General features: G+C 34.7%; 1 protein-coding gene across 1 annotated transcript in view; it reads left to right on the forward strand.

Moving 5' to 3' along the window:
* Tsr1 (Tsr1 ribosome assembly factor) overlaps positions 1–27,425 on the forward strand; it is a 273,200-nt gene that overhangs the window by 175,254 nt on the left and 70,521 nt on the right. The window contains exons 15-17 of the mRNA XM_090415842.1: positions 5,485–5,536; positions 22,091–22,296; positions 26,285–26,387. Of these exons, the coding sequence (XP_090271968.1) occupies positions 5,485–5,536; positions 22,091–22,296; positions 26,285–26,387 (361 nt within the window). The remainder of the gene's footprint in view (positions 1–5,484; positions 5,537–22,090; positions 22,297–26,284; positions 26,388–27,425) is intronic.

The raw sequence follows: 27,425 nt of genomic DNA on the forward strand, positions 1-27,425 counted from the left end.
CACTTTTTAGAATTGTCTGTTATTGTTTAATTACTGTTCTGTGATCCTGTACTGAAAATGCCTATTATACTTCAATTTTAGAATTATTTTGATTATACCAACTCATAGTATTTCATTAGGGATGCTTGAGGGTGGAAGCTATATAACTGAGAGGAGACATCCACATTGCCTTTAAAGGAATGCAGAGAACCAACTAGGGCTTCTGACCTAATGTCCACTCCTCACCTTCTCGTGGTGCACCCTGTTAGGTATCTACCTGGATGCTGAACGAACGAGAATGGCCTGGCAATTTGGCATTTAGCCTACCAAATTGTATTCTTATTGGCTTAAACCATAATATAAAATGATGGTTACTCCATGACAGAATTTCATACTAGCCGGCATAAATAATTAACTATACAAAATAGAAAAATTATTGAAGTGAACAGTTGGTATCATTGACAGTATAACATTAAAAATGAAGAATTAGGCAAGTTTTGTAGACCTGCAAAAGGCATATGACAAAGTGCCAAGAGAAAAGCTATTCAAAACACTACAGTTATATGGTGTCAGAAGTAGATGATATTCGACCAGAAGTTTCTCTTCCACAGTTTTTCTTAGTCTTTTCTCACTTTTCTATTTACATAGATTAGACATCCAGTAGAGTAATGTCTCTGCATTTCTTACATTCAATTTTAGTGTTCCCTTTTGTTATAAATTGGTACAAGAAGGGATATGCCCCAGTCGTCTAGAATTCATCTTGCTGACCATGCCTTCAAAATTAGACAATGTGTAATCCATGTAAAACTTTCAGGCACTGTCTCCATATTTTTGAATATCATCTAGTTCCATTTTCACACTGGAGTATACTAAATATCGCATAGGCAGTATTAGGTTTATTTTTAACTGCTACGCTACAGTAGCTGAATTGAAAGCAAATACTGCAGTTAATAGTAAATGAGTGGTATAATGTACCATGTAACTGTAAGATTTGGAGAGAAATTGGCTTAAGTTATCTGGTTGTTGGATAGTGGTAGATAATATAAATGTAAGCTGCAAAATCTCATCTTAGCTTTGTGTACTTCATTTCTTCAGTCTCTCCTGTCCAAGTACCTTGTGGTACACTAGGTCCCCAGTCACCCTCCATCTCTCTCTCTCAGACTCAGCACTTTCATATGTTACTTTCTGATTACTTCTTTAGTTCCTTGACCATTCTGGAATCCAAGCTGATATTCATCTAAATAACTTCAAAATCTTCTTGCTAAGTTGTATATTTTGGTCATATCTGACTTCGTCTGTTCTTCAAATTGTGAAGGCCACCTTCCATCAGCCTCTCCTCATTCACAATTCCTTTCGCCAGTTATCATTTGGTTATCCAACTCTAGATCTTTTTTGTCTTTATATCTTCTTGGAGCTCAGGTTACCATATCTTCCTAGTGGTCAGGTTGTGGTCTTATTAAAGCCTTGTAAAGTGAGAGAATAACTTCCTTTTTCTTACAAGTTATTATGCTCTTCGGCCTTGCAGTTATTTCAGCATTGCAGCATAACTGAACTGGCCCGGTTAGCAGAGTGATTAATGTATCTGCCCTTCAATTCACAGGTTATGCTTTCAGGTGCCACCGTGGATGTTTGTGATTGTCTTTTGATGGGAGTTTTATTACTCAGTGTGAGACTATTAACCCTGCTCATTGCAGGCCTGAAATGGTTGAAAAAATTCCATGCACTTTCATATAGCTCCAAGTGTGTGCAAACAAAGTTTGCGCCTGAAAGTATCTTCAGGACTGGGGTAAAGTGGTACAACACCAGGCAACTCCTGTACTATGCATGTTCCTTATCACTTGCCCATCATTAGCAGCAGGTAACAATAACACCATCTAGACCTTTGTCAGTGGCATTAGTTTACAAATTAAACAATAAGGTCTAAGCACCCTGTGGTACACCATAAGTCACCCCCTCCATCTCTCAGGCTCAGCACTTTCATATGTCACTTTCTTATATGTTTCAGTCAGTTATTCATGTATTCCTGTTGCAAGTTTATTTGCATCTTTTCCTTTTTTTTGTTTATATAACAGCCTTGCATATGGGATCATGTGATATTCTTTGGAAAAATCCAGAACTTGGCATATCCATTTTATTTATCCATCTCTGCTATCACTATAGAACTAGAGAAAATTGCTAAAGCAAGGCCTACTCTTACCAAAACCATGCTGTCCTATAGAGGATTATAGTGCTCTCTGTCTGTTTTTGGATTACATTCCTAACCAGCCTTAATATCATAAGACAAGTGATGATCCTCATCATCACTCTTCTCATAATATCAGTTCCACAACATTACCTTTTTATATAGCTCCTGCTTTAATGTGTTATTCATCTATTTAACTCCTATGGGATTGATTCCTGACGTAGAGGATGCAATCAGATATAGTTTCATTCAGATATCTTTGGACTGCTTCCTATATGCTGTTGATTCCTCTGCCATGCAGTTTCTCATGCCAAGGCACTATTCAAAACATTTGCCTTATAGTTCCATTTCTGTCCTTTTATATCATTTCTCACATGTATTGTCTCCTCTGAATCAAACTGCACAATCGCTCCTCACAAATTGGAGGCATAATGATTAACTCCTGTCTGTATAGACAGATTCTCAGATGCCTGTTTTAATTCAGTGTTCTGTTATCCATCATAATTATCTCTCAGGTTCCTCATTTTGCATGCATTCTACTTTCTCCAGTCTTTAATACTGTAGTTGAAAATGTCCATAATGATATCCTTCCTATATGGAAAGAAAACTTGAAAAACAAAGAGGGTTCAGACCATATAGAAGTTGTCAGAATCAGAATTTCTATTTAAGATGAATAGTTGAGAAATCATGCAATATAACAAGTATTTGTTTAAGTTTTGTAGATCAGGAAAAGATATATGGCAAGTTAACAAGAGAAAGCTGTTCAAAATGCTACCCTAAATATAGTGCATATGAGTTCAGAACATTAGTTATATGATGTTAATGGGACCTCACATTATATAAGAAGGTACAAGGAGATAGTTAGATGTTAAATCATATGTAAGACAAGGGCATACATTATCTCCACTGTTATTCATCATCTATATGGATCAACATTATAAAGAAAAGTAACATTAGGTCTGGTATCAAAATTGGAGATATTTTAACTGAGCTCTTTGCTTTATGCAGATAATGTTATACTTCTAAATACATACAGGATTCCCTAATTAACTTGAATAACTACTGTAATAAATTTTCTGTAATGAAAAATAAGTGGATTTGGGCAAAAGAATTGAAGAAGTGCCATGTCTACATAATTGGTGTTATTGAAACAAAGAAGACAAAAACAAGAAAGGGGAAGCGAGATGAGAATGAAAGAAGAGTAGAGGCAAGATCTACAGACAACATATCAGAAGTATATTGCATGAAGTAAGACCAAGTTTAGCATGGGGTATCTTAGGTTTGCTGATCCCAAGAAAATTAGCAGTAGAAAGACAGACTATGAATATAGGCAGAAACATTGAAAACATCAACTGCTTCCTGAATGGACAACTTGTAAAACAAGTAAATCATTTCAATTATTTGACCACACTTTTCAGTAAGATGAGAAATTAAATATGGAAATGGAGAAGAATTAACAAAGATGGTATTGTTTAGAGATTTTTTTTTTCTCCCATCTCTATAAAGAGATTTTCACTCTGAGTGTTTAGTATTTACACAAGGGTTCAATGACTTTTAACTGTTTCTTTTAGAATCCGGAAAATCACTGACTCAGGACCAAATTTTTTATACCATATATTTAATGAAACTAAAACAATATATTCACTTTAAATAAAATTACATAACTACAAAATACTTGATCCAAGGCCTAAAATAAATCTACACTTTAGAGATTTTCTTATCCAAAATTATTAAAATCATTCACTCTCTAACTCATTCTATTATTGGAATTGTTTGACATATATTTAATCACATCTACCAGACTAAACATCTTGTCTTCGCAAGAAGAAAAATGTTCATCAAAGTCAGTTTCTTTGTTAGTGCCTTTTTCAAAAATATAAACATTTTCTTCTTTTCCATGGGATCCTTTCTTATCACCTTTATGTAGCATACAATATTATTTCTCCTGTCTCACTGAAGTATATAAACACTCTTACCTCTTGCAGTTCAATTTGATGCACAATTTACTAATTTTTGTACCGAAGTAAAAAAAAAAACTTCTACTACTTCATAAACAACAGTTCAAAGTAGAGCTCTTCATGTTGAGCCACTTTACAGTTCCAAATTTCACCAATTGCTTTTTCTATTGTAATCTGGTGTCCTTAAGACAAAAGATGAAATTTTCCATTCGGCATTTCCTTGAACATTCGATTAGAATGTTGAATGCAATATCTTCTTTTATTTACTAAATACTTGGTGACTGTCACAACTCCTCCAGTTTAAAAACTCTTAGTTCTATGATTCTTTTTTGTAACCTTTTATTAATATTCTCCCGACTGTCACGTAAAACTTAAAAAACTTCCTAAGAGCAAATTCTCTAGTCTGCATTCTTAAACTTCCATTAGCTCTCTCTTGTTTTCCTCGTTACTCCAATACTGAACTCTATCTCTCTGTCAGCTGTCAATCACCCGTTAATCTCCTCGGTGGGCATGCGCACTCCATGTAAGTACGTGTTACGAAACCAAAACTAATAATATACTGACATAAACAATTGTAGAAATATTCATAATTTTTAAATTATGATTATTTTTACAGTGTGATAGAAAGTCAACTGAATAAAAGAAATTAATCAAGCACTTAGCTAACTGTTTACAAGACAGTGTTCAAACTATGGTAACTTGTGGATTTGAGAGATGAGTTAGAAGTAATATTGTTGATCAAAAACTAGAGAACATAGATATGAGAGTTCTGAGAAAAATTAGAGAATGAACAGATGACGTTAATGGCAGAATCATTAAAAATTAAGGATTTTAGGAAGGTCCTTAAAATTGTTAGCATTCAGGAATGTGTGAATATAGCTGAAAATGAAAGGCTACAAAGCAAATGTGTATTGAGAGGATGGCAGGAAAAATAGTCAGAGAAAGTCCAAGATCAATGTGGATTGATACAATAAGAAGGAAGTGTTTTAGATGACAGATAGCAGATTAATTTACAGAAAAATTGTTGATTTTGTTGATAGGAAGTTAGTAATGACATAAATTTTCATATAGTACTATTGTGATAATTCCAAAAAGGGTGTATATCAGCAGTTTGATGATATATTGATTCTCCACTATAGCAAACTTGTAGAGAAAACATAGTTTTTTATAGTACATGTAATGAATTTCTTTTAGATTATTGTGAGTCTTTGATAGTCTGCTCACTACTTTTCTGGTGATTATTAGTTTCGTGGAGTGCTTGAGTTAGTTGAAATGGTATTTGCTGTAGTGAAACATGGCCATGTGTTTATATTAATGAGAACTAGTTATTACTTCTGTTTGATTTTTTTTTTTTTTCTTTTCCAGCCAGGGTGGTATGTTACTGTTCACATCATCAACGTTCCTAAAAACCTTTTCGGTAAGTAACTTACTTGTATTCAATACTTTAAATCAAGCATATTGAAGTAAGTTTCATGGCTTACATGTATAACAAAAATATAGAATTTCTTCAAAAAATTCTAATACATTTCATCCAGCATTTTGTGGACATCGTCAGGGAGATAGACCATTAACTACATTCAAAAGATGAATCAAAATAAGTACTGTCTGACCACAGGTGCAAGACCCCCCCTTGACACTTCTGCACATTGCATAAGAAGATGAATCCATTCCAATAATATTGTAATCAATGATGAATGGTTATTATTTTTGTTGCGATCCGGTAGTATCCTCTAGCAAGAAGGTTGCAGCTGATGAGCAGCTCTTCTCCATTTCTCTCTGTCTGTCACCTCCATCATTCTTAAACAAGTCCATTCCACGATGTCATTGAGCCGCTCTCTAGTTGGTCTTTCACATCTTCTCTTCCCCTCAACTTTCCCTTGTAATATAGTTCTTGTCAGGTGTCCCAAAGAACCTCTCAGAAGATGTCCTGCAAATCTGGTCTTTCTTTGCATAATATTCTTGAGCAGTGTTCTTTCCATTCCCAACTCTTCTTAAAACTTCTTGATTTGATATTCTCTCTGTATAGCTAATCTTTTCCATCTTTCTATAACACCACATTTCCAATGCATTAATTCTTTCCATATCTCTCTTTCTGGGTGTCCATGACTCACTTCCATAACTTGCAATACTCCAAACTGTTGCTTTAACTATTTCAATTCTAACGCCTATTTTAGTGTTCTTGTTTATTAAAATTCTCTTCATTTCCATAAATGCCGATTTAGCTTTGCCTATTCTATTTCTAATGTCCAACTCTGAAGTTCCTTTCTCTGAGATCCAGCTACCTAAATATTGAAATCTATCCACGTCTTCTAAAATCTTTCCTCCACATCTTATTTTTACATTATCTCCTATTTTTCTGTCCATTATCATTATCTTGGTCTTTTTTGTGTTAATTCTTAGTCCATACTCTTTACAAGAGTTTTTAATTCTTTGAACAATTTGTTGTAATCCATTTTCACTTTCTGCCATCACCACTACATCATCCGCATATCTTAAGTTATTAATGATTCTTCCATTTATTTTTATTCCTTCTTTTACATCCTCAAGTGCCTCTCTAAACATCTGTTCACTATAAAGGTTAAACAATAATGGTGATAACCTTGCATCATTGTCTAACTCCTCTCTCCACCGGGAATTCTCCTTTTTCCTCTCCATTTACACATACTGACGCTGTTTGTGCCCAATATAATCTTTTTAAAATTTCCAAGTCATAAGAGTCAATATTAATATTTTCTAGAATGTCAAAAAGCCTTTTATGTTTCACTGTTTCAAGTGCCTTTTCAAAATCTAGAAATCCCAAAAACAACTTTCCACCATGGTTTAGTGTTTTTCCCCCAATATTCTTCGACAAATTATAGCCTCTGTAGTTCCTCTGTTGGTTCAGAATCCAAACTGTTCCTCATTCATTTCTTTTTCTATTTTATTCTTAATTCTCTCTAAAATTATTTGTGCCAGAATTTTTGCTGTGTGAATTATAAGACTTATCGTTCTAAAATTGTTACAGTCTAAAACTCCCGTCTGGGGAGTTTTAGACTGTAATTTAGACAATCAATTTTTATCCTGAATGGGGATAAAAATTGATTGTCTAAACTCCTCTGGTAATTCTTGTCCCTCATAAATTTTGTTAATAATTTGCCATAACACTTCCATACCTTTTTCACCTATATTCCTTATAAGTTCTATCTGTATACCATCTATTCCAGGGGATTTTCCTTCATCTTTTGAATTGCTAGATTCAATTCCTCCCTCATGATGTACAAAATCTGCCCACTATGCTGTTTTATTTGATTTTCTCCTCTTTCTCTGTCTTCATAAAGTTTACTTACATATTCTTCCCATGTCTGTAATATCTTGTCTTTTTCTATTAGAATTTCACTTCTTTCATTCTTGACTGCTCCAGTCCTTTGCATCTTTCTCCTTCCTGTCATCATATTAATGTTTTTATAAACACCTTTTATGTCATTTCTTTCTGTCTTTGCTGTTGTATCTTTATTTCATCTAACCAGTCTTCCTTTTTCCTTTTTATTTCTCTTTGTATCTCCCTACTCAAGTCTTTATACTGCTTTTTTTTCTCCTCTGTTTTATTATTAACTAACTTTCTTCTTTGTGATTTTCCTCAAAATATTGTCCATCATCCATGATTTCTTTCTTTTCTCTCTTTCCTCTTCTTTTTTGGCTAAATGTAATTCTGTAGCAGTAATTATGCTTTCCTTCAGAATCTTCCGATTTTTACATTCATATCGCCCTGTATTATAATTATATCTTTTGTTTCTTTACATTTCAAACCCTGTTCTATATCGCCATAAACTCTTTCTATCTTCTCATCCTCATAATCACAAGTAGATAAAAATATACCTGAATAAGTAGAATATTTCTTGGTTTTGCTTTCATCTTTACCACCAAAACTCTGTCTGAGATTTGCCAGTAGCCTTGCACTTGTTTATTCAAAAGTATATCAACACCTACTTGATCTTGTTCTTCCCCTCCTGAATAAATTATTCTCATTCCATGCTCTGTTCTAAAATCTCCTTTTCCTTTCCATCTCATCTCTGCCATTCCCAGAACATCTATTTTCATTATTATTATACATCGGAAAATTAGTTTTTCTTTTATGAAAATTCTAGTTTTTAAAGTGGAAACTATTTTGTTTGTACAACAGTTGGAAAACTTTACTTATAACGTACATGATTTCGTGTGTTGGTGATAAATTCATACATTGCTTATTCCTTTCTCTGCTTCAACATGAATTGACCCTTCTTGGCACTGTGCCAGCTAAGATTTTTGCATCTGTGGTCGGACAGTATATGGTATTACACTACTAGAATTCAAAGGAACAATTGTAGTAAGTTGCATAAATTGGAAAGAAAAAATTATTTAAACTAATTATTAATTAAAAAAAAAAACTTAGGAATAATTAATAGTGATCACTTCTCAAAACTTGGATATTGGCATGCAGTCTGATTAGTTCAGGTTTGGACCATGTTTCTAGGAAAGATGATCTAATTTGAACTTGCTGGAATGAAGTTTAGTCTGCTTTCAAAGAACTCTGTGCCTAGTGTCAGTAGGATATGAAGTAGGGCCGAACTTGTGGATTCAAAAATTTAATATAGTCTTAATGTTCTTCGATTCTAATTAATGCAGAAAGGCCAGTCTGTCCAAAATAACATAGATAGCATGAGCAGGTTATACTTGATAGACACCTAGTAAGGAGAAAAAGGTGGTAATGCACCCTTTGTGGATGGTGGGGAAAAAAAAGACAATTTCTTAGCTGGTTTGAAGGAAGTATATAGATTGAATTTTCAAACAATCTCCTTGCTATTGTTCTGGGTTTCTTTTAAGGTGGGGTATTGAAATTCTTTTCCCGTCCTGTCAGTTAACCTAGTGGCTATGCGCTTGGCAATGCCACATATCCCTGGGGATATGTGGCATTGCCAAGGGGGGAAGGAGTGTCCTAGGTTCGATGACGTGAGGAGCTTAAGGATCTTTCTCAGCCATAGCCAAGTTAGCTGGTCTTGGGCATCGACAGCAGGGTTTTTCATCCTGCAAGCAGGCAAACCAGCCCCGTGAACACATGCTGCTACAGTCAAAAAAATCTTTTTTTTTTTTTTACAGTCAAAAAGAATTTTTACAGTCAAAAAAAAAAAAAAAAAAAAAAAAAAAAAAAAAAAAAAAAAAAAAAATCCCCCCCCCCCCTCAGCAGCAGGCTCGGCAACAGGCTGGCTGAGGGTTGTACTAACAAAGTCATATCTGTGTAACACACGTGGACCCTGTAATGGAAGTGGGAAAAATGCACAGAGGAAGATTGAAATTCTTTTCCCATTGGATTAGTCTGGTAGAAGGATGATAATTTTCAATAATTTTTTTGAATGGTAGTTTTGTTGTATTCATTACATATTAGATTGCTTTTAATTTTAATCACTTCATCTAACAGAAGAGGATTAGAAGAGCAAATCACATAAACTCTGTGTACAAGACTCTTGATAATACACATTTTTTGTGATGAATGATGATGGGAGGATGAGTGAATGTATCTGCCAGTAAAACTTGGTTTATGATAAACTGACAATTCAACATGATCTGGGAGATTACAAATAATTAAGGCATCAAAAAAGGTAGTTGGTTATTGAACTTGCATTCAGTAGTGAACTTGATATGGGAGTACAAGGAGCTTATTTTCTCTAGGAACTGAAGTAATTCTGAATCAGAGATTGCAAATATATCAACAACAAAACATAACCATATGTGAGGCTGAGGGAATATAGTATCAAAGGGATCTTTTTCTAGATGTTCCATAAAATAATCTGCTAAGGCTGGTGAGATAGGACTTCTCATTGCTATTCCTTCTATGTGTTTGAGCAACTTATTATGCATGTGTTGAGGCGTGCTGTGAAGAATTCATGTTAGAGGTTTAATGGAATATTAACAGCACTGAGAAAGGATTAAAACTAATTTTAATACTTCCAATATTTCGTCTCCATCACAGACACATCTTTGGGGATTACAAAAACCTTTTATAACAACACACACACACACACACACACACACACACACACACACACACACACACACACACACAATACAAAGTGAAACTAGAGTCCTATCTAGATGGTGCACCCTCTATGGGCATTTGCAGGTGGCCTGGGATGTAAAGAGGGATCTCTGATAATTAAAGTTTCCCAAATTTTGGGAAGTTTAATGCAACCGTATTTGTTTAAATTAGGTTGATTCCTGAGTTCAGATGTAGATTCAAAGAATAGTCTTTCTTTTTTGAATTTACTATGGTGGTGCCAGGAGATCCTGTGGGATGTATCCAAAACATGGTCTGCAAGGCCAGATTGACCATAATCGTGTTTGCAGGTGCATTACGAGAGATTACTGAAACTTGCGCCAGCCTAGCTATGACCAACGCCGCCATTGTCTCATTACAGACAGAGCTCTCTGCTATACTCAATCCTGAACTTTGGTCTATTCTCCTTAGCATCTCAGAAGCTTCCTCTCAAAAAGAATTCCAGAAAATAAAAAATAAGCACATCAAAAAGTTCAATAACCTTTGCAAATCTAAACCTCTAAATGAAGTTCAACCACTCCATACAGTAGTCAACCTATCTTCTAAAAGACTTAGCGAAGATGCCGTTAGTGCCCTAAGCCTAGTACACAATTTTGCTGTCACACCTATTGAAGTTCCGGTATTGGATATTATGTACAACATCGAACACGGAATCTGTCACTTAACTCCAGAAACAGCCAGTAACATCAGACTTGATGTAGCTAACATTCTCTCCCGTTCTTCACTTCCTAAAGTTAATTTATCTTCCAGTCAACTCTCTGCCCTCAAAAAATTACGGAAAGAAAAAAGTATTGTCATCACCAGAGCTGATAAGGGTAATGCCACTGTTGTTCTCAATGCCTCAGAATATAATCAGAAAATGGATATTATTCTCCATGATCACGCTACCTACATACGACTGGAACACAATCCCACAAAAACTCAAGTTAAAAAATTAAAAAAACCTACTTAAAAAAATGTTTCTTCCTGGCTTCCTAACATTACAAAAAAAACTCAAACCATTCTGTTCTCGTTCCCCCCCCCCCCCCCCCCTGGATATACGGTTTACCCAAAATCCACAAACATAATTCTCCCCTAAGACCTATAGCAGATGCCACCAATGCACCTTGCTACAAATTATCAAAGCAGCTAGCTAACTCTTTGACCCCTCACTGGTCTTACCTCATCTTATGTAAAAAACTCCACCCATTTTAAAAACTTAATTGGAAATCTTACTTTAAATAATACAGATATATTGGTCAGCTTTGACGTCATCTCTTTGTTTACAAATATTCCCCTAATTGACACCTTAACACTCTTAAAAAACGTTTTTCCTTCTGATATTTTAGAGCTCTTTTCCTTTGCCATCAACTCTGGTTATTTCTCTTGGAAGAACAAAATCTACAGACAGATAGAGGGGACTGCCATGAGTTCCCCTTTTGCCAATTATTACATGGAAAATTTTGAAAAACGAGCCATTGCCTCTTTCCCTCTAAAACCTTCTATCTGGCTGAGATATGTAGATAATGTATTCTCTATTTGGCCTCATGGCCCAGACACATTAGATTCCTTCCTCAGTCACCTCAATAGTCTACATCCAAGAATCCAGTTTACGATGGAAAAGGAAAATAACAGTAGTTTACCCTTCCTAGACACCTTAGTAACACGCCTAATGGTAACCTTTCTCTCTCTGTATATAGAAAACCTACTCATATAGGCAGATACATTCACAAACTCTCCCACCACCACCACCACCACCCCTCCCAGCAATATGGCATTATTAAAACTCTGACCAATAGGGCCTACAATCTTTGTTCCAGTAAAACTGCCCTTTCAACCGAACTCATACACAACACCTTCCTTTCCAATGGCTATAATGACTACAGAATTAAAAAAAAATAATCAAGTCCTTCCCCATCCCCTGACCATCTCTTCAGAAGGACTTCAGAAATGCCATCACTATTCCTTACATCCGTGGCACTTCAGAAAAAATAGCCAGATCATTAAAAAAGTACAACCTCCATACAGCTTTTAAGCCCCACTGTAAACTTGCTACCCTTATCCGCTCCACTAAAGACCAGCTCCCTCCTCTTTCAGTGCCTGGTGTATATAGAGTACCTTGTTCCTGTAAACTTGTGTACTTCAGACAAACAGGCAGGTCAGCATCCATCCGGTTAGAAGAACACAATTCTTACATCTGGAAACACGATTATGGTCAATCTGGCCTTGCAGACCATGTTTAAGATACATCCCACAGTATTTCCTGGAAAAAAACTACCATGCTCCACCATAGTAAATTCAAGAAAGAAAGACTATTCTTTGAATCTACATCTGCACTCAGGAATCAACCTAATTTAAACAAATACGGTTGCATTAAACTTCCCAAAATTTGGGAAATTTTAATTATCAGAGATCCCTCTTTACATCCCAGGCCACCTGCGAATGCCCATAGAGGGCGCACCACCTAGATAGGACTTTAGTTTCATTTTGTATTGTATTTGTGTGTGTGTGTGTGTGTGTTGTTATAAAAGGTTTTTGTAATCCCCAAAGATGTGTCTGTGATGGAGACGAAATATTGGAAGTATTAAAATTAGTTTTAATCCTTTCTCAGTGCTGTTAATATTCCATTAAACCTCTAATGTGAACTTATTATGCCATTTAAAATAGCCTGCATTGATGGTAAATTTAAATAGGTTGATGATATCTTCTGTAATATGTTTAGCAAGATATTAAGTTGGAGAGCCAATGCAGTCCACTATTGGACATAGTGGATTGCAATCCTCGTGCATTTAGGAAGACTACAAAGATGAGGCGGGTGGGCATGATGAATTCGTACCTTATCAACACTAGTGGCATCCCATGATTGACATTTGTAAGCTGTGAAACTTACATTATTATCTATAGTACATATGTTCCACTAGCGCTATGATTAAATCAAGCTTTATTATGTTCCAACATAAAAATGTGCACAAATTCACATGGAAAGAAGATACAAGGAATAAGAAAAGTCTCATTGACAATGTTATAGTTGATATTGATGTTTTCCCACTGGTTCAGGACACGAGTATACAGAGGATTTGAAATAGGAAGTGATCACTACTTAGTTGTGAGCAAGATAAAATTGAATTTCATATTGAAAAGAAGAGTGTGCAAGAAAGTTTTAAAACAAATCAGAGTTGAGCAGCTATCAGGATGTGAATTTAAACTCAAATTCACAAACATCATTGAAGAAAAAATGAAAGACTTTGAAAGCAAAAAACAAACCTTGGATTCACTGACAAAACCTGAAGAAAGCATTGATTGATTCAGTCAAAAAGGCATTTGGTAAGGTCTGTAAGGGTAGAAAAATCAGAACTCCATGGTGGCCTAAAGAAGTTAGAGGCAACCAAGCAAAAGAAGGAAGCTTATCGAAAGTTCCTGACAAGTAAGTCAGTTTGTGCTCTTAGAGAATATAGAGAAAAATGTAAGAAAGCAAAGCACTGTGTTTAGCTAAACAAACGTCATTGGAAAACTTTGGTAAGAACATAGAAAATAAGTATCAGGAAGATGGCAAAATATTTTGGAGGCTATTGAAAAAGCTTAGAAATGGAGGGAAAAGTACTATAAAAGAAATCAGAAATGATAAAGGTGACATGAAAACTGAAGATAAAGATATCTTGTGGATGTCTGGAGTAATTATTTTGAAAGACCGCTAAATGAAACTAGCAGTGTCAGCACGGTGGTAGAAAACTCCCAACAGGAATGCAGTCAGGAATACATATTCATACTTGAAGTAAAAAAAAAAAAAAAATCATGAAAAACCTGAAATGTGGAAAGGCAGCTGGAGTAGAAATTTGACCATAAATGCTCAAATATGGAGGTATAAAAGTTTTACAGTGGCTGCATTGCATAATTCAGAAGACCTGGTCAGTCGGTCGAATTCCGGATGATTGGAGCAGAGCTCTTAGCACCCATATAAAAAGGAAAATAAAACTGAATGTTTAATTTTCTGAATAAAACTGAGAAATGGCTAAGAAAAATTGTGGAAGGGAAGCTTGGTGAAGAACAAGCTGATTCAGACCAAATAGAGGTTGTCAGGATCACATTTTCACTTTAAGACAAATAGTTGAGAAATCTTGGGAATATAGCAAGGATTTGTACTTTTCTTTTTCACTAGAGGTGAGACTAGATCAAATCATTGTCATGTTGTTTGAAATGTAATATAGCTTGGCTTTGTGTATATATATATGTGTGTGTTGTGTACTCCAAATAACTTAATATGAAGGTCAAAATATTGGGAAATTAAAGTAATGATTCCTAACATGGTTGTAGTCTCCATAATTTTACTGAAATGAATGCTGATCACCATGTAACACTAAAGGAAAAGATTTGTACTTAAGTTTCACAGATTTAGAAAAGACATATGACAGTGACAAGAGGAAAGCTCTTCAAAACACTACAGTTATATGGTGCAAATGAGACATTATATCAAACACTACATGGTCTCTATCTAAGCTGTAATTCAGCAGTTAGAATTGAAGGAAGTATAGAAAGATGGTTTGATGTAAAATCAAGGGTGCACATTATCTTCACTGTTATTCACTATTTATATGAATCACATTATGAAGGAAAGTGATATTATACCCAGAAGCGGCTCGTGCATAGGCACTGCGGAACTGCAGCACCCCCAATTTTTTTCGATATATAAATATATTTATTAATTTATTTATATTTGCTTGTAATATTTAATTTTATCATCAACAATCCTATACAATTCTCTTCATTTGTATAAAAAATAATAAAAATCCACTTTGTATCGCTTAGGAGGGCGAAGGACGCTAGCAGCACTGTATTTACCACAGTGTCATATTGCTACGCGCACAAGCATATGCAAATCATAGTGAGATGCGAGCTATTAGAGTAATGCGGCACTGTCCATCGCTCAGTTTCACTGTTGTTTATATGCAGTTTGCACCAGTAGTAGAGTGTTCATAGTGCTTATCATCTTTGCTCCGTCTCTTTAAATATTTGGACATTACAATTAAAGACATCACATTTGTTATAGTTTTTATTTTAGAACATTATTGGGGTTATGATAATGGATTTTATTTTTAAATCATTTTGAATTATACTAAACTGTATAATTTTATCGATAATAAACAATATTTTTACATGAAACAAAACAAGAAGAATATATTTTATTTTTAAGTAATTTTGAATTATACCAAACTATATAATTTTATCTGATGCCAAAGAACAAGAAAAAAGACTCATGCCAGCTCGGACATCGCCCGGTCAAACAAGGTCCACGTCCCTAATCAAGTAATGAGGGTTGGATTGAAAAATCAGTTACTGAAAACAAAGACAAAAAAATCAAAATCAAACTCAGGCCTGTAAAGGATGGAATATCAATTGGTACATAGAATATCCATACACTCTGGGCAACTGGAAAATTGCAGTTGCTTCAAGAAGAAATGAAGAAATACAGATGTGATATATTAGGTATTTTAGAAATGAGATAGACATTGTCAGGAGAATCAAATGGTGGAAGAGTTCTCTGGTCAGGAAATGAAAATAAGCATGAAGCAGGTGTAAGTTTCCTGCTAAGTAACAAGGCCTGTCAGGTAATGATAGGATACAAACCAGTTAGTGAAAGAATAATAGTTGTAAGATTCACAGCCAACCATTTAATATCACAACCATTCAAATATATGCACCTGCTGCAGAGTGTGTAGATGAAAACATTAAGAGATTTTACAGGGATCTCTAACTAGAAATTGATGAGGTGCCGAAGCAGGATATACTCATCATTGGAGGAGACTGGAATGCAAAGATTGGCAAAAATAACACAGGATCGGAGAAGGTTATGAGAAAATTTGGATATGGAGAAAGAAATGAATGTGGAAAGATGCTTCTGGAATTTGCCATGGATAACAACCTTATGATTTGCAATACCAAATTCCAACAAAAAGATTGTCGTAAATGGACATGGTGCTCCTTTGATGGCAAACACAGGAATATGATTGACCTGATATTAATAGACCAGAAATGGCGAACCTCAGTTCAACAGTGCAAATCATTCCAAGGAACTGATATTGATTCAGGCCACAGCTTAGTGATTGCGAATATAAGACTAAAACTGAAACAGAAATACAAAGGAAAGTTCCAAAAAGCTAGAGACATCTCAAAACTAAATGAAGACAGGCTAAGAACAGCATATTAGAACATATTGGAAACTAAGCTTAAGACCCCAAGTGAAAAACAAAATATAAATACAAGAGCAGAACGACTGATTACAGTGCTAATAAAAACAGTAGAGGAAGTAATTCCTGAAAGAGAAAAGATCAACAATAAATGGATAACTCAGGAAACTCTAAAATTGGTACAAGAGAAAAGAGAACTGAAACTTAAAAGAGATAAACCAGAGGCAGTAAATGAGTTATACCATCGAAAATGCAATGAAGTACAGAAAGCAGCAAGATCTGATAAAGCCAAATGGTTTGGAGGACCAGTGCAAAGACATTGAACAGTACTATGGAGAACACAAAACTAGAGAGGTCTACAAACTTATAAGAAATGTCAATAGGAAGTGGAAAATAAGATCAGTAGCAGTCAAAGATGAAGATGGTAAAGTATTGATGGACAAGACAGAAATCATACACAGATGGACAAGATATTGCAGCGAACTATATAAAAATCAACTAAATAATACTGCAACAGAAGTAATCAAAGAACTAAAAGCAATCTCTCCATCAGCAGAGATCTTTGAAAATGACATCTTGGAAGAGGAGGTGAATAAAGCTATAAAGCATCTCAAGAACAAGAGTCCTGGAGATCATAATAGGGTGAGATGCTGAAATATGGAGGAGAATCAGTTGTAAAAGAAATGCGTAAGCTATGTAATGAAATATGGAGATCAGGGTATTGCTCCTGAAGAGTGGAAAAAATTGGTCTTGGTTGTTCTTCATAAGAAAAGCAGTGCTTTAGAATGCACTAATTACAGAACTATTGCATTAATGAGTCATCTTGGCAAAGTGCTGATGAAAATACTAACAGAATGCCTGAAGGGACATATGGAGGCATATCTTCCTGATGAGCAAGCCGGATTTTGAAAAGATCGAAGTACAGTACAGCAAATACTCGCATTAAGACTAATAGCAGAGAAAGCTCGAAGAAAGAACAAAAAGATATACTGCTGTTTCGTGGACTTCCAATGCTAATATTGACCAAAATATAACAAGGGCTGTCTTGGAATCCTATGGTGTGGACAATAAATTGATCTCCCTGCTGAAAGATATAAACAGCCAAGCACAAGCAAAAATCAGGATAGTAGGTGAGACTCGAGATTGGTTTGCCACTAGTCAAGGCACAAGAAAAGAGGACCCAATATCACCAATCATCTTCATCACACATCTGAGAAGAGCACTAGATAAGATTAAAGAAGAAGGCAGAGGCATTTCAATAAATTGCATGAGAATAAACTACCTCTGCTTTGCAGATGACATCGTCCTGATTGAAGAAGATGCAGCAAAGCTGGAACAGACATTGCAAACACTATACACAGAAGGAAAAAGATATGGACTAAATGTCAACTTTGAAAAAACTAAGACAACGATATTCGGACAACAGGAGTTACGATAGACAGATTTCAACTGGAAAATGTGGAACACTTCACATATCTTGGATGCCACATGACACATGACTTGGACCCCCAAAAAAGGAGATAAAAATTAGAATAGCCAGAGCGACAACTATTTTAAAAGCCATGGACAAAATATGGAAGAGCCAAGCTATAAAGATGCAAACTAAACTGCGCATTGTAGAAACCTGTATCTTCAGCAGCACGCTCTATGGATGTGAGGCTTGGGTACTCCTGAGAGAATCTGAAAGGAGGATATTAGCATTTGAGAGGAAGTGCTACAAAAAAGATCTTGAGAATAAACTGGATCCAGAAAGTGAACAATGAGGAAATCTATAGACGAATACAACCAAAAGAAAACCTGATCCAGAAAATAATCAAACGGAAACAACGTCTCTTTGGCCCATATATGTAGAATGAACAATGAGAGAAAAATAAAGATGCTGCTGTTCGGGATGATTGAAGGAAAGAACAAAAAAGGAAGACCAAACAGAGACTGGGGCGATAACATTGCCAAATGGTGCAGAAACTCTATACATATACTGAGTCATCTTGCACAAAATAGAATGCAATGGAAGAATCATATCAAGATGTCATCAGACACCTACAGGCATTGGACTCATGGTTGTTGATAATGATGATGATAATTTATTGATAATAAATAATATTTTTTCATGTTTAATTTTTTTTGAAATTTTTACCGTAATTTTGATATTTTATCCAAACACACATACACTGTACTTACAGTGTGTATGTATATTTCGGAAGTTGCAGCACTCCCACGATTTCAAGCCACGAGCTGCCACTGATTATACCTGATATCAAAATTGGTGATATTAATTTTATCTCTACTTTATGCAGATGATGTTATACTTCTGAATAAATCCAGTACAAGTCTTCAAGATTCCCTGACTAAATTTAATAACTATTGTAATAAATTTGACATGAAAATCAGCAATAAAAAGACAAAGACAATGAAAATAGTCAGAAACATTGAAAACATCAACTGTATCTTGAATGATGAACCTGTATAACAAGTAAAATATTTCAATTATTTAGACACAGTTTTTAGTGAGATGGTAAATTAAATTTGGAAATAGACAACAGAATTAGCAAAGCTGGTATGGTGGGAAGTCTGACTAAATTTACATGGAATATGAAAGAAATGAGTCAAAACAGTAAATTAGCTGTATAGAAATCAGCTTTCAAACCAATTCTAACTTAGGGATCTGAGACCTGGGTTGGAAATAAAACTTGATCAAAGACTGGAGACAACAGATATGACAGTTCTGAGAAAGGTTGGTGGAGTAAAACAGACAGCATCAAAGTCAGTACCATATTAAAAATGAGGATATTAGGAAAGAATTGGATATTGTTAGCATTGAGGAATGTGTTAGCAGAGCTAATTTCAGGTGGTGCAGTCACTTAAGCAGACTGGGAGAGGGAAAGATTAGCAAAACAAGCATTTCAGGTTGGCAGGAAAAAAGACCAAGATGTAGAGGGATTGATACAGTAAAAAAAGGAAGTATAGAGAGTGCTTTAAAAGACAGAAATATAAGATCTGATAATGTTGGATGGAGTCTTGACAGATAACGGATTAATCTGGAGGAAAATTGTTGATTGGAAGTTAGTAATGGTGTAACTTTTTTTATGTTGTCATAATTATCCTGTACACTCCTGAGGGTACATATCAGGAATTAGATGATGATTAAATCAAGCAATATTTTATATTTAGCTTTAATTACCTAAGATATTATTATATTATTAATTTGATATAGCAGTAATAAAAATGCTAAGTAATTGCTCCTTTTTTTTTTTTATCGTGAAGTGCATTACTCAATATTCAGACATCTGTTATCACTTGCTTCATAACCGATCTCTTTGCTCTAACTTACATAATAGAGCTCCATGCAGTATTCGGTCACATGCTTTTGCAGAGTCCAGTAATTTCAGTCTGCAATCATTTCCATTATCCAACTGAGATGCATATGATTAAGGTTTTTGAATAAATGTGAAATGAGCTGGTGTGAGACTACTATACTGCTTATTGGATGCCTGGAGTGGCTTGAAAAAGCTTCATTGTTGGTCTCTGGAGCAGCGCTTATGGACCAGGTAAAAAATGACATTTAAAAAATAATAAAAATAGAAAAGGAAATCCTGGTCCACACACTACTATTAGCATATGAATTTTCATCAGTGGGATACACACAAAAAAAGAGAGAGAGCACCTTTCAAAGGTGGACTGTAGACTCCATCATACATGTATTGAGATGAAAAAGTGAGATTGCAAAAGCAAAAACCAAACCATAGAAACTATGAAGAAAACAATTTGTCCAGAGAGACGTGTGGTGAAGTTTCTTCTGTGAGACTTTCCTTGAAAAGAAAAATCATATCAAAAGTTACTAATAAGTAAATCAGCAGATGTCTAGGGGGAATGCAGAGAAAAATGTAAGAAAGCATGTGTAAAAAAGGCTAAAGAAAAGTAATTGGAAACCAAAAGATTTCAAGAGAGTTGAAAAAGCTCCAAAATGAAGGAAAGTATACTGTAATAGAAATCAAAAATGATAAAGATGTTACAAAAAAACTAAAGAAATTCTGGATGCCTTGAGTATTTACCTTGGAAGATTATTAAATGAAATAAGCAATGACTGAACTGGGATAGAAAATATGAAAGGTACAGAAAGATAGTTTGATGGTAAATCATGTGTGATACAACTGTGCACATTATCTCCATCATCATCATAGATGATAACAGTGAATTACAATAATAGGGAAAGTAACATTAAATCTGATATAAAAATTCGAGATCTCAAGCTCCTTATGTAGTTACTCCTGATTAAATCCAGTGGAAGTCTGCAAGATGTTCTAACTAAATCGAATAACTGGTGTAATAAATTTAGTATGAAAATTAGCAATAAAGAGACCAAAACTATAAAACTTGGAAAACCAGCTGCATTCTTGATGGAGAACTTGTATGGCATTCAAAATATTTTACTATTTTGACACAATTTTTAGCTAAAGCTAGCAAATTAAATATTGAAATAGACACAGAACTAACAAAGCTGGTGTGGTAGGGAGTCAACTGAATAAATTTATATGGAATAAGAAAAATTATTCTAAACACTAAACTAGTAGAATACAAACTAGTGTTCAAACCAGTTCAACTTATGAATCTGAGAGTTGGGTCAGAAGTACAATTCAGAGGCTAGACAGCAGATGTGAGAGTCAAGAAAAATTAAGAGTGAACAGATAGCATCAATAACAGATCAATATTAAAAATGAAGATTTTAGGAAAGTACTTAATATTAGCAAAAATTCCAAGCGGTCATTGGAACTTTGAACAGACACTTCAATAAACAGATGTCCAGAACAACCCAAATAAAACTATATAAAATAATAGCCAAACCAATTCTGAAATATGGCATTGAAACATGGACTTGGGGAGAACAAGATAAAAGATAAATGGAAGCTGCAGAAATTAAGTTCCTAAGACCTCCTGCAGGCTATAAAAGAATAGACAGGAAACAAAGAAATAAGAAAAGTTATCCATAATTAGCATAACAGACGACATCACAAACTATAGAAGAAACTGGAAAAACCACATAGAAAGAATGAATGAGGACAGATGGCCAAATATTGCATGGAATATATTTCCAGGCAATATAAACCAGAGGGACAACAATCAAGAGGAAGACCCAGGAGGAGATGGGCAGAAGACTTTTTAAACCCTTGGAAATGTTACAGGCAAAAATTGCCTAATACGGGAAGCTAAGAAGAAGAAGATGACTTAATATTAGAATTCAGGAATGTGTGGTTGAAGCTTATCTGAGGCATTTCAATTATTCTCGCAAAAGTATATTGTGCCAGGATGATTGGAAAAAGATCCACTGGGAGAGCACGATCTAGATGGATTGATACAATCTGTCTTCTGAAATATATCTCATGATATCAGAGTCCTGACATGGATTAATTTGGAGTAAAATTGTAATTAAGGAGTTGGTAAAGATAAAACTTTTCATATAGTACTATTATAACATCCTGTATAATACAGTACATAGCCTTATATCAGGAATTTGAAGATAATGATTTGTGGAAATTTTTTGGTAACTATAAATGTTCTCAACATTCTAACATGAAAGATCATTAAAAAATAAGTGTTTCTACAGTAAAAAAATAATAATAACATAATTATTAAAATGAAAGTTAACTATAGCTGATATTCATTTATATCTAATCGGGGGAGGGGAGTATTAAAACCCTTGTAATATGTTTTTTTTATATAAGTTTTCCTTATTTTCTCTTCCCAGATACATGGAATAAAAATCATCCTTTAATAATATATTGCCTTCTTCCTCATGAACAAAAGATGTCAGTGCTTAATATGGTAATAAAGCGTCATCCATGCTTTACTGACCCAGTGAAATCAAAGGAACAACTTATATTTCATGTTGGATATCGCCGCTTTAAAGCCTCTCCTATATATTCAGCATATACAAGTGGTGATAAACATAAAGTAAGCATATAAATTTGTTATGTTCATTTATTCGAATTTCTTGTAGAAAGCCATTAGTAGCACATGACTATTAAATTATTTAAAGAATTTACACTGTATACTTGAATATTAATTAAAAGAAACTTTAATAAATACTTCCTATATTTCAACAATGTCACATTGCCATCTTTAATGGGAACATATAACTATGACAAGTGCATGCAGGTGCTACAAAGAGCAACTGAGGCAGAAGAGAGAAACTACTGTTGTTCCTAGAGTCCCAATGGTGTCTCCTAATAGGCTATATTGGGTTGTCTTGGCTGTTGGGCTGATGTTCTCGTGATGCAAGCTTCCCAAATTTGTTAAGGTTTGGAAAGTTTTTTAGAGTTGAGGCTAATTCTATGAACAATCTTTCATATTTAAACTTGCTGCAGTGTATTAATGTGGCTTTCTTCCAACGTATTCTGTGGCAGGTATCCAGAGCATAGTCTGCAAGCCCAGAGTGGCTATACTGGTTAAACCGGGTGTAGTCTTTGTGTTCCGAAATCCTGACATTTGCTGTCCTGCATGTTTGTCCAAAGTAGGACAGTTTATAGCTGCAAGGGACCTGGTATACCCCAGGTAGGTCTAGGGGAAGTGGTTGGTCTTTGGTGGAGCAGATAAGGGATGCCAATTTTTTATGTGGTTTGTAACAAGAAGTTAGCTCATATTTTTTTAAGATTTTGGTTATTTTTTCCGAGGTGCCCTGGATATAGGGAATAGTGATAGATTTAGTGTAATCTTTGTTATGAAGGGGGGGGGTATCTGGTTTTAATATTTTTGGGGGGTTGTAGCTATTGGCATTAATCTGAACAGATTAATTTTGTCCTGTTATATAGTGTTTTTATAATCCCATATTGTTGTGAGAGTTGGGATTACTGGTGAATGTATCTGCCTGTATGGGTGGGTTTTCTGTAAACAGAGAATACCAAGGATCCATCAGGCTGGCAAGTGATTAGAGTGTCTAGGAAAGAGAGACTGTTGTTTTCCTCTTTTTCCAAGGTGAACTGGATTCTGGGGTGTTGGTTGTTTAAGTGTGTTAAGAAGGAGTGGAGTGTATCTGAGCCATGTGGCCAAATAGTGAACACATCATCAACATAGCAAAGCCAAACAGTGGTATCTCAGCCCTATTTCAGTTCACAATGATCTCAGGCTATTTCGTTTGGCAAGGAAAATTCTACAAACAGATAGAGGGGACAGCCATGGGTTCACCACTCTCTCTCCCCACCCCTGGCCAACTTCTTTATGGAGACTTTTGAAGAGAAAGCCTTAAACTCTGCCCCACAAAAACCCACTGTTTGGCTTCGCTACAATGATGTGCTCGCTATTTGGCCACATGGCCCAGGTACGCTCCACTCCTTCTTAACACACTTAACCCTTTGACTGCTGATTTTATAGTCTACTGACATTGTCCCATGTGCTGAATTAATTTTGCAAAAAATTTATAAATAAAATCAATCTTACTGAAGTAAGAAGTCCGGACAGCATCATACATTCTTGATATACACTTGTTCACTCACAAAAATGGCAATAATAGTGTTTTATAAAATTTGCATAATCAAGGGGTGTCCACTTGATTAAGCAAATTACGCACATTAATTTATGTAGAATTACCAGGATCTTCTTCATCTGAAGTAGTACACAATTCACACCATCTACCGCCCTCCACCACAACTAGTATTTCTTGTCTGTAAATTGCATGTGTTCGGAAGGACTGATTTGTCTGTATGCGCGATGAAAAACCCAAGTTTCCAGGAGAAAAAACCCTGCTACCTCCGTATGAGATCGGTTAACTCACCTTTGATTGAAAAAGTCCATATATAAAGATTCCTCCCATCACGACGAGAATCGAACTTAAGCCTTTTACAATTGAAGGGTGCAATGTACTGTCATTCTTCCAATTGCGCTCTGGAGGTGCTTAATATGATTAGTTGCACCAGTTTAAATTTTTCTCTTTAGATGTCATACAAGGACACAAACCCAAGTCAAATAAACTTCAATCGAGTTAACTCGATCATAGCAAGTAGATCATAAATAGTAAGCATTTATTAAAGTTTCTTTTAATTAATATTCCGGTATATGTTGTAAATTCCTTAAATAATTAGTCATTATTCAAATTTCCTCGGCATTATTTACTCCTTTGGTATTTTAATCTTTTATAATGGTTATTAATTAAAATATTATATAACAAGTTCTGTTTATTTGATGTCCTACTTATCTGAATGAAGCACTTCTCACCAATCATGAGTTTGAATCCCACTCTAAGCATTGATATTTATGAATGTCTTCAGGTGGTGAATGAATTTCATTGCCACGTAAGATCACCAACCTACTTATTTTCTAGCGGGGTGTTCTGTGTTTGGTCTCTAGACCAAAATTTTCACATTACAGTCAACTTTCACTATAGAAAATTCTAATTATGAAATAATAATATATACATACAGAATTTTTGGTTACGTTTCATAACCCTCATCAGTGCATACATATGAAAAGAGGTAAAATAGAATAACATTTGAAATGAAAGTGTGGGTGATAATATATGATATTAATTGCAGGAGTATGACTCCATCTTTTTAGAAGAGAATCAGTGGAGCATAATGCCTGTGCTTGAATAATGATGATGAGAAGCACTATCGATGAACCTTCTTGTATTTATTTTCTTTCTATATACCAAAAACTATAGACTACCATTAATTTGTCTTTCGATGAGAGCATCCAGGAATGGAAGGTGCATTGTTTTCTATTTAACAAACAAATTGGATGCACTGAGGTTAATTTTATGAAGAAAAAACATTGCTCAGATAAAGAAGAGTTTCACAATGAACATATCAGAGCCATATACAGAAAGGAAAAGGTAAGTGTAAACTGTTGAAAGTTTTTGCACTTGGTTATACTATAAATTAAAGATACCAAGAATTTTATATTTTTGATTTAATCCTTTATCTAAGTGTAAGGAATTAAGTAAAATCCAAGTGTAAGTCATGAAGTAACTTCACGCCAGGGCAACTCATATATAGAGGCTAATGACTTCACATCACTTGCCTTAGTATCTCATAATGCAAAACACATATCCTAATGGACATGTATAATAATATTATTATTATTACATGACACCTCCAGTGAATCCAAAGACTCATCAAGGGAGGGCACCAACTCTACATCTCTCTGTCTCCACCACTCAATACACCAGCACCACCACTAGTAGTGTTTTCACAGACAATCACAAACATCCATTCCCACAGCAGGATTCTAACCCTCAGCCTTTTGACTGGAGAGCAGATACACTAACCACTTCGGCCAACCAGTCCAGGAAGGATCACTAAACAGACCAGTTTCGACCTTTATTGAAGTCTCATCAGTGGGAGCCAGGCCCAGAAGTGATACCAAGTTTGAAGTAATGCAGAAGTCATATCCATATACGAGTAGCCAAAAATTGTCACACCTTATTACTAAAATACTTTGGATTAGAGATAGATGTTGAAAGATTTTTCACTTGGTTATACTATAAATTAAAGATACCAAGAAATAATATTTTTGGTTGTATCTTTAATTATCTTATTATTATCTTAGTATCCCATAGTACAAAGCACACATCCTTTCATATGTGTATAATGCTATGCATTATGAGACCTCAATAAAGGTCATCATTACCAGTCAGGGGGCAGGGGTAGTGGCCCTTCCCATAATGTATAAGCATTATGCACACACACACACACGAAAGAAGGTGTGTTTTTGCATTATGAGATACTACCACAATTGATGCAGAGTTATTAGCCTCTCTATACAAGCCTAGTCATGAAAATATTTTACACACAAACTGTGTTTGCTTATGCTTGGATAAAGGATTAAACAAGAATATAATTTCTTTGCAAGTTTAATTTAGAAGTTAATTCAGTTATAGTAATACTGAATGTTTGAAACTGTTGCTTTTCTTTATACTGATTATAAGGTAAATATTTATTCATTTCAGTATGAGAGGTTCCTTAAGCATGACACTGCAGTTGTTGCTACTGTTTATGCACCTATTATTTTCCCTCCAGCATCTGTACTTGTTTTTAAAGAAAAGAAAGATGGTAAGTTATTTATTTATTTTTTTATTTTTTTTTTTTTTTCAGCTTTTTTGGGTTGGTTGGAATAGTAGCATGTCAGCTACAACAGTTATGTTAAAATTCTTACTGGCTGTGCCAATTTTGTTTATCTGTGTAAAGAGACTGTTTTTACATAGAGTGTTAAGTAAATCCACAAGAATTCAATATGTGCAACAACTTTTAACTCTATTCCTTTTAGAATCCAGGAAATAATTGACTCAAGACCAAATAAAATATATATATATATATATATATATATATATGTTAAAGATACCAAGCTATTTTAAACCTGGTTTTACTCCATTTCCCAAGTAAGCAAACAGACAAACAAGTCAAGTTTGCACCTGAATTATTGTTAGCACTCTCTTCAAAAACTAAGTCATCTTCAGTACTATCCATTGCATTACTTATGCTACATTTTTTAAAAGGCTCAATAATAGTCTTGTCCATTCAAAACCGCATAAGCTTGCCCACTAACTACCATTGATGCCGATAAAGTTTTTGTATGTAAAGCGGGGATTCCCACATATTCAGCAAGACACATGACTGGTTCGCATTGAAAACGTGGGAATCCAAGACTTACCCAGCATCACCTACCTTCGGACCATAAGACACACTCCAATTCTAAGTTGATTTCTCTACGTAAAAAGGTGCATCTTATGGTCTGAAAAATACAGTAATTTACTGTAAAAATAGTCATAATTTATAATTATGAATTTTTTTACAATTGTTTCTCTACATTAGTATTTATTAGTTTTGCTTTTATAACCATGTATGATCGTCACTTACGATGTGCCCAATATTGATATTTATGTTCAAACGAAATGTAAAGTATGTACAATTTAACACTTTGAATCCTATTGATATAAATATATATCGATAGGACTTTAAGTCCCAGTAGGTCTAGGAATCAAATGTTAATGTAGTTAATGAATATCTAATAATAATTTCGACGGTTGTGTATTGTAATTCATGATTATTAAGTGTATTGCAATATCTGTTATTTATTGTAAGGACATTCTC

The sequence above is a fragment of the Typopeltis vanoorti genome, chromosome 3, assembly GCF_054136105.1.
Source record: "Typopeltis vanoorti isolate ZY-2024b chromosome 3, IOZ_Tvanoo_1.0, whole genome shotgun sequence".
Lineage (NCBI taxonomy): Eukaryota > Metazoa > Arthropoda > Arachnida > Uropygi > Thelyphonidae > Typopeltis > Typopeltis vanoorti.